The sequence below is a fragment of the Vigna radiata genome, chromosome 2, assembly GCF_000741045.1.
Source record: "Vigna radiata var. radiata cultivar VC1973A chromosome 2, Vradiata_ver6, whole genome shotgun sequence".
Lineage (NCBI taxonomy): Eukaryota > Viridiplantae > Streptophyta > Magnoliopsida > Fabales > Fabaceae > Vigna > Vigna radiata.
This window is the reverse complement of record NC_028352.1, coordinates 21,309,496-21,318,231: the sequence shown is the minus strand read 5'-3', so window position 1 is coordinate 21,318,231 and position 8,736 is coordinate 21,309,496. Positions and strand designations below refer to the sequence as shown.

Genomic DNA, 8,736 nt, shown 5'->3' with positions numbered 1-8,736 from the left:
AGCTAGAGAGGAGAAGGATAGATACTTTTGTTGATTCTTGTATCTGAATCAGACTTGTTAGTCTGCTTGGGGGGAGATTAGGCTCCTACGTTCCTGTATTCTTGTATTCTTTCTTGTTTCAAATAAATCAGAAGAGGTTATTCAGTATTCTGGTGGGTTCTGTGTGAGTTAAAGTGTGGGAAGCTTATAGGTTTCATTACTCTAGACCTATCAATGTCTCTCCTCCCTTTCTTGACATGCTACTTTCCTGATCTCTTCTGCTCTTATTTCAGCTTCTTGTAGACCCATCCTTTCTTCTCCTCCATATAATTTTGAGTTGACAATGACCATCTCAATAAGATAATACCACTTAATCATTCTCACTCTGGTTGCTCCCACTCTTGTTTCCATTGCTCCCATGCTCCCTTCTCAAAGGAGGCCTTGTCCAACCCATCCAAACTCTACCTATAGACTCATCTTCTACTCCATCAAACTTTCCATCTCTAGCTCCTGAAGTAGAGCTACCTAATCCAGTAAATAAAGGTATCAGGTCTTCTCATATCTCTAATACTCATCATGCTTGTCGTTTGAGACATAACCCCAATCTACTTTGGATAAAAAGCAACTTTGGCTGATGTTGGTAGAAAAAACACCTTTACAACATCGATTGAAAATAATCGCAATTGAAGTCAACTGGAAAAACTGTGACATCAGTTGAAAAATACTATTGATATTGACCAAGGAAACCCTAACTAACATTGATTGGGAAATATCACTGACCCACATTGACAATAAAATAACTAAATAATGTGGGACAAAAAATAACTTTGGTTGACTTTAGCTTAGAAGAAATCTTTATTCACATTAGTAAAAGAACAATGATGAATTAACAACACCCTGATCTTGGATAAACTGATAATGTCTTGGTTTTAACTATGTTGATGACACCTTGACTGAAGCTCATAAGTGGATGAGAGAGTACAAACAGAAGAGACATGAATTTGAAAACTTGAAAAATTTTGGTTTCTTACTTTTTTCTGAAATTTGAAATTCAAAGTACTCATAAGATTTTAGGATTTCAAATTCTTTATTAAACAGCATATTTTATCATGAAATAATTTAAATTGTCTATATAAAATCTATTACATTCTTAAAATTCCCCATTTATATCTGTTCTGTCATGGGTCAAGCTGATATTATCTGCTATATCTTTTCCAGATATTTGGACCAGAAAGTAGTGGGAAAACCACCCTAGCTCTTCATGCTATTGCAGAAGTGCAGGTAACTTATCTGTCTACAGTTTTTCAAATCATTAATTCTTGATCATGAAGAATCATTTAATATAAAAGAAAATTCTGGATCAATATGCTATTTTTTTATGATGTGCAGAAGTTAGGAGGCAATGCGATGCTTGTTGATGCAGAGCATGCTTTTGATCCTGCATATTCTAAAGCATTAGGAGTGGATGTAGAAAACTTAATTGTATGCCAACCTGATCATGGAGAAATGGCCCTTGAGAGTAATATATCTGCCTTTAATGTGATTATGTTCAAATGGAAAAGATAATCTTTGTGCTGTCCATATTGCAATAGTGGGGTGCTGTTTAGTGTCTATGAATTGATTGAACTTTCCATATTATAGTTGCAGACCGAATGTGTAGATCTGGTGCCATAGATCTCATTTGTGTGGATTCTGTCTCAGCTCTCACTCCACGAGCTGAAATTGAAGTAAACAATTGCTTCTTGATTTCATGTACTCCTGGTTATAATTTAAGGGGTGCATTTTTTTAACTACATCTTTTCATATAAATGCACAGGGGGAAATTGGAATGCAACAAATTGGATTACAAGCTCGTCTTATGAGCCAAGCTTTGCGTAAGATGTCTGGAAATGCATCTAAAGCTGGTTGTACTCTTGTATTTTTAAATCAAATAAGATATAAGGTACTACTCGTGCTTAATTAATCAAACTTTTCTTTTGGATGACCGCATACATTTCATTATGACTATTCCAACTGCTTACTCGATCAATGGAGTTCAATGTTTATATTTGATTTTATAAACCTCTAGTTCTTGTTAATATGATTAATTTTTTTATTTACTTCTGTAGATTGGTGTCTATTATGGAAATCCAGAAGTGACCAGTGGAGGAATTGCATTGAAGTTCTTTGCATCACTTCGGCTAGAAGTTCGTCCTATAGGGAAGATAAAGTCTGTAAGCTCAATAACACTGTCATAGCATAATCTTTTATATTATCTTAAACCTTACTGTTTTCCAGAGGCACTCAACTCCAAACTATCTGCAGTTTTATTGAAATTACCTTTTTGACTGTGATGTCAAAGTTGTTTGATGAAGCATCACTGTGCATTTTCATCATTCTGGTTTGAATTTCTTTTAGGCTAAAGGAGATGAAGAAATTGGCCTTAAAGTTCGTTTAAGAGTGCAAAAGAGCAAGGTAAGCAAGAATATTTGTAAAATTTGAAATTTTCTGTTTAAAACATTTCTATTCATTTTTTGTAGTTCTGCATAACATAATGCCTTGAAACTTGACATTTATTATACTTTCCAAAGTTAGGAATTTTGATTTATTCTTTCCTGTCATTTATCAATCTCTCTGTTTCTTGAGCTAATTTATTCTAAGATTTATTGTAACAGTGTATAAAAACTGGATAGCAGTGTGACACCCTTGAGTCTGCTTCATTATCTCCTGAGTCTCTTTTGATAGTTGTTTTTGTTCCTCTTGTCCTTCTTTCATGTCTTCTAGGAAATTCAACTTGAAGACTCCTCAGCTGTTACTCTTTTGAGTCTGCTACATTATCTCCTGTGTATCTTTCAATGGTTGTTCTTGTACCACTTGCCCTCTTTTGTGTCTTCAAGGAAATTTTAAATGAGGATTCCTGAGTTGTTTGACCTCTTCAAACATACTAATGATACCAATAATCCATCGTGGTGCCTGAACATGCCACTGTACCTGCCCATGAGACCATGCCAGACACGTCCCTAGTTCCAATTCCTTTACCAGATTCTGCCCTACCACATATTCTTCATGTAACGAGCCATCCTCACTGCATGACAAAAGCTAAATAAAATTTCAGTTTAAGACAAAGCTCCTTCCTAATTTATTGTGACAATGAGAGTAATATTTTTTTTCTTTGCTCTACTATTACAACATACATAGAAATATATAAGAGAGTTAAAAAGGAAACAGGATTTTGTTGATAAAGTACTGATTGTCCATGACAAGTAATAAATTAAAATAATGTGCCTCATGACTCTACAACTCAAAAATAAGAAAAATAACCTTAGTAGTATCCAAAAATAATTGGCCATTCCTAATTCTAGAAATCAGACACCTTTGAAGGATCCTATTCATCATAATCAATTCCCATGGTTGGGACGTAGCTAGGGCCTGGTCCCTCGCTTAGATGATTCTTGCGGAAGACGCTATAAGCAATGCAATTTTTTGGTTAGTTACATTAGTACATGCAAAGGCCTTCTTCACAACACCTTCGGTGACAGTAAACACAAGGTCCCACCAAGCAACCTTGAAAAGAGTCTTCACGGAGGGCTCCTACCAACCTCTAATAATGTCCATGCATGAGGTCCTATTTGGCAACCTCATGTGGGACCAATATTTAAAGATAAGGGAGAGAAAGTATCCCCGATGAGCATGATGGTGAGCATTTGGCTATGCAAGACATGCTTATGGTGGAGTAGAGAAACACTAGAGACCATGAGACTCATTCAACACCAATCATCTGTCTTGAACTCTAGTCAAGCATGGTAACAATGTCTTTAGTAAAGGTAATTAAACAGTTATGGGATTGGTTGAGGCGATGAATAAAAAGGATATTAAAAGAACATTTAGGTACAGTTAGAACAGAATCTACGGTTAAGGAAGGAAAGGAGTGGGCAGTGTTGATCCCCTAGGACTGGGTTTGGGAACCATTTGCATGATCAAATGTAGAAAAGGAAGAGGAAAGAACAATTACCAGAAATGTGGTTAAATGCACCAGAGTCAGCAATCAAGGACCAAGGGAAGGAGACTAAGAGATGCTAGCAAAGGAGTTACTAGTGTGTGCGTGTGCTATTCAAACAATAGCGATAGTGTTTTGGTGGTTCTCATACTATTGATAGCAAGTATTTGCTAAATTACATGGCTCCGGCAATTCCTCAACAACTATACATTGTGACTATTAAGTTGCTCTCCAAATTGAGTCAAATCAGGTCTTCAGTGAATGTATTAAACACATAAAGATAGATTGTAGATTTGTAAGAAAGGTTTTGTCAAGGGAAACTACAACTGCCTTTGTTAGCTGTAGTGACCAACTGGTTGACATTGTCATAATCATTTAAAGACTGTGTGCTGTCTACATTTTAACAAGCTGATTTGTATGCAATGTATGCTTCAACTTAAGGTGGAGTGTTGTAAAATTATTTTGAATGAGGACATTTATTGCATGCAAATATGGAAATATAGGTTACTACAAATTATGATTTATTCTCGTTTCCCTTCTATAAGATTTTAAATAATAGCATATGTATGGTATACAATCACTGTTATACAAAGCACTAACCCTTAATTTCAAATTAGGTGATATAATAAAATAAAATATGGAATCAATCCCTGAGTTCATTTAAGGTGCTCTAAATTACTCTAAAGATAAAACCAAGATACTTGGAGATATACTTTAGCAAATATTATACTGTATTTTCATTGATTTTAAACTATGTTCCGGAGGCCATTAACTCAATAAGTTGTTGTAGGTGTCAAGGCCTTACAAAATAGCTGAATTTGAAATTATATTTGGAGAGGGTATCAGTAAGCTGGTGAGTCTTGCAGCATACAAGCATTTAGACCTGTCAGTTTATTTCATTATTTTAACCCTTCCTTCTGAATGCAGGGCTGCATTTTAGATTGTGCAGAAATGACGGATATTGTCTCAAAGAAGGGCTCTTGGTACAGCTATGGAGACCATCGGTACTGTGTCTACTTTCTGAATCTTAGTACTTATTTTTTATTTATTTAGATATCTCTTTCACTGTTCTCTCTGTTCTCTCTATAATGTAAAATTTATTAGCAAGCTAATCAGTTTGTGAAATAAAAAGTTGGTTTTTCTCCAATACCTTCTTTCTCTCCATTGACCTTGTATTCCCCATCTTTCTCCAAATGGTTGGTCGGTTGTTTTTGTATGTAAGTTTGCATGGTTTAATGTTAACTATCCAATTGGTGTCTTGAAACAGGTTGGGACAGGGAAGGGACAAAGCAATACAATACTTGAAGGAGAACACGTATCTTTTAGAAGAAATTGAAAAGGTTGCATTATCTGAGCCTGTTATATGCTGCTATTGACTTCAAAGTTGGATCTTACGCTGTATATTCTTTTGTATCTGAAAATGATAAACTGCTTGTGTGATTGCTTCCTGATTATGTTTTTATACTGGTTCCTGAGCCTTATAGCGGCTCCTCCTGACTAGGAAGGAGTTTCACAATGGGATTCATAAGAATGTCACTTGGATGATGGTGGAACATACTAATTTCATTGGGGGTTTCCAATGCATACTTTTCTTGGAAATGACAATGTCAATTTTTTATTGACCAACCCCAATGAATAGAAAGCACTTGAGTGGACCTACATCATTTGTCTAGAACTGACTTTGGGTTATTGTTCAATTGAACATGACATGCATTTTTTTTCAATCCTTTACAGTTATTACTTCATTTTTGTGCAGTGGAATGTGCAAACTAATGTTTGGTGCCCCTGAAATTGTAAACCGAACACACACTTAGCCATTTCGAGTCATTATCAGTTATAACAGATAGATGCTCAAGCCAACGAAGAATGTTGGGAAAAAACAGTGATAAGCCTCACAACAACTCATACCAGATTTGAGTAATGTAGAGCTAAAGCAACCAAATCATGCATGATGAGGCTATTTCAAGACATACAGATAATGTCATCACTAGCATACTTTTACAAAATGGTTTTATAGTGCTGTGAAAACCATTTTGTATGATGGTATTAGAGCCTATCTTTGATCTATTAGAAGGTCCACTCGCCATGTTATACATGTACCAAGCCTAGTACTGCTAGACGTGAGGGGTATTGATTAATACTCAAGTCGTGCATCAACAAGAGATAGTGTCAAAAATATGATATAGGAGAGGGAAATTCTCACCTTACAAGATAATTTTGTAAGATTGAGTTATATCCAAATCTACTTTGTAATATGGTATCAAGACCTATCCTAACAAGAATTATTGAACTTATGACCATGCTATTGAGGTGTTATTGGATCCCTCACAATTTCAAGTATCTATTCCGCTCTCTAGATGTCCATGTAAGAAGGAATTCATAATAATGTCTGATTGGTGAAACGATCAATGGCAGCTAACAACCATTGTTAGAAAGAGATGCACAAAAGTAATCTTGGCAGAGGTGTCTTGATAGTTGAATCCAAAGATTTGAGTATCGTCTTTGATCACCAAGTGAGCTTTGTACTAATAAATATTGCCACATGTTTCAGCCTTCATGGTATACACTCTGGCAACTAACACTAGTCTTTTGTGGGAGGTAAGTAGACCTATTCCAAAGGGCCATTGACTTTTTGAGAAGCCATTTCATTTCATCTAACATTGCTTGATTGCAACACGGACTAGTCATGAATTCAATTGTAGACATAGAATCCAAAAATAAATAGAAAGAAGATACTCAATCACGATGAAGAGCACTAACATATAAAGGGTTAGGGCTGCAAGTGTACCAAATACCTTTGTCTAGGAAAATGAGAAACTCATCTATAGGAAACTCATCTTGAGGAAGAAATGATGTTGGAAGATCAGTAGGTCAGCCGGTCGAACCACCAGATATCTTCTTATTGATCAATGTTGTAGAAGTTCTTTAAATTATTATTATTAATTTGTATATAAGATAATTTTACCTTTTGGAGAAACTAATTTTATTATATCTTATGCTTTTCTCCTACAACTGCTTATGGAGAAGTTAGTTCAAACATATCTTTAACTTTCAACAATACAACTAATACAACTATATTTCCAAATTTTATTTTACTATGTTACACACAATTGTAGGATTCATGAAGATAAGAAATTGTTTATTTGCAGGTAGTTAGGTCTTCATTGGTTGATGGAAGTAACCAAGCAAGCCTTGCACACATGAAGAACAGTCCAGTGCTACATCAAGATGATGATATATTTGAGGAAAGTCAGTGATCAGAGACTTGTCACTTATTTGGGTGGTTGGTTCCAGAAACTGGGAAATTTTTTCTTCCCACCATATGTAAGTGAAGTTGTTGTGGCTTTCATGATTACACCAATTGTTGGCTCATCCATCTTGATCCATTGGTAAGTGTTAAGGAAACTGATGGAATGAGACATGATTTTGAAGGACTGATTTTCAACCCAGAATGTTCTTTGAATCCCAAGTAATGCAATCTAGATTTCTATTTTTGGTTGAGTTATAGCTGAAAAACCTTTGATTCAATTGCAATTAAAATTAGATTTTATTCTAATAAATAATGTTGATTAATTTCATTTGATTTTCTTGATTTCATAAAATAAACTATATTTTATAAATTATCCTTATTGAAGATAGTGTTTATAAGTAGTTTATGAAATAACAGAGTTAGACGGTACTAAGAAAATTGGAATCTATTATATTTAAAGTCACTATACTTGACTTCTACTTTCTACTATATAAGTCTAGAAATTTACTATTACTTCCCTATGCATGAATTATGGCATGTGATTTTGGAGGAAAAGTTCAAATTATTTATATGCTTCAAATATTTTGGATTGTAAATCCCAAATCTTAATTTGGATTTTGTAATATGGAACTTAGAAATGTTCTTCTGGATTATACAAGTTAGGAGTGTATCATGAATTATAAATGTATTATTCATAGTAAAATTCGGAATATATTTTTAGATCTAAAAATGTAGTATAGATTGTATAATTTGAAAATTTTTCGGATATAATGTATTTTGGATTTGAAAATAAATTTTAGATCGTATAATTAAAATTATATGATTTATAGTATGTTTCTTAATTGTGTAATATCAAATATATTACAAATTTTGTGTAACTTGAGTTAGATTTAAAGTTTATTTTTTTATATGATAACATAATCATAGATTACAACCTATTTTAATCAAATTTGATATTTGTTGGGTTGATTGTTCTATTTTTTATCATATCACTATCCAACTATAGTTGATGTCTAATTTCATATTTAAAATATATATACTTACAGGAAGTGTGTTAAAAATCTTATATTAATTAGAGATAAGATAAATTTAATATATATATATATATATATATATATATATATATATATATATATATATAAATACTCCTCTTTACAAATTGGTTTGAGTTAGATTTGAAACTAATATCTTAACAATTTTTATTAATATTTTATTATATAATTTAATTTGAATTATAATTTAAACTAAATGTGTTTAAGTTACATTTTAACTAATCATAATTATAATTTAAAAAATTAAAAATAAAATATGTCCACTATTAACTAAATTTAGATAAAAATCTACTAATATTTCTACGCAAAAATCATTCTTACGTGTAAGTGACTAACCAAACAAGTTATATACGTAAAGAAATGAATATTAAATGTTACATCATAAAGATGACATAATAGTTGAGAAAGGTCAATGATTGCGCTTGTGATGGCTTCCACAACATATGTTGCAAATTCTTCCTTCACAACTATTATAGGCT

General features: G+C 33.2%; 1 protein-coding gene across 1 annotated transcript in view; it reads left to right on the top strand.

The window, feature by feature from the left end:
* The window catches only part of LOC106755202 (DNA repair protein recA homolog 1, chloroplastic), a 17,102-nt gene extending 9,619 nt beyond the window's left edge, over positions 1-7,483 (top strand). The window contains exons 4-13 of the mRNA XM_014637318.2: positions 1,198-1,260; positions 1,369-1,498; positions 1,621-1,706; positions 1,796-1,921; positions 2,088-2,192; positions 2,377-2,433; positions 4,746-4,808; positions 4,883-4,959; positions 5,223-5,295; positions 7,105-7,483. Of these exons, the coding sequence (XP_014492804.1) occupies positions 1,198-1,260; positions 1,369-1,498; positions 1,621-1,706; positions 1,796-1,921; positions 2,088-2,192; positions 2,377-2,433; positions 4,746-4,808; positions 4,883-4,959; positions 5,223-5,295; positions 7,105-7,212 (888 nt within the window). The 3' untranslated portion in view covers positions 7,213-7,483. The remainder of the gene's footprint in view (positions 1-1,197; positions 1,261-1,368; positions 1,499-1,620; positions 1,707-1,795; positions 1,922-2,087; positions 2,193-2,376; positions 2,434-4,745; positions 4,809-4,882; positions 4,960-5,222; positions 5,296-7,104) is intronic.
* Positions 7,484-8,736: the final 1,253 nt, after the last annotated feature.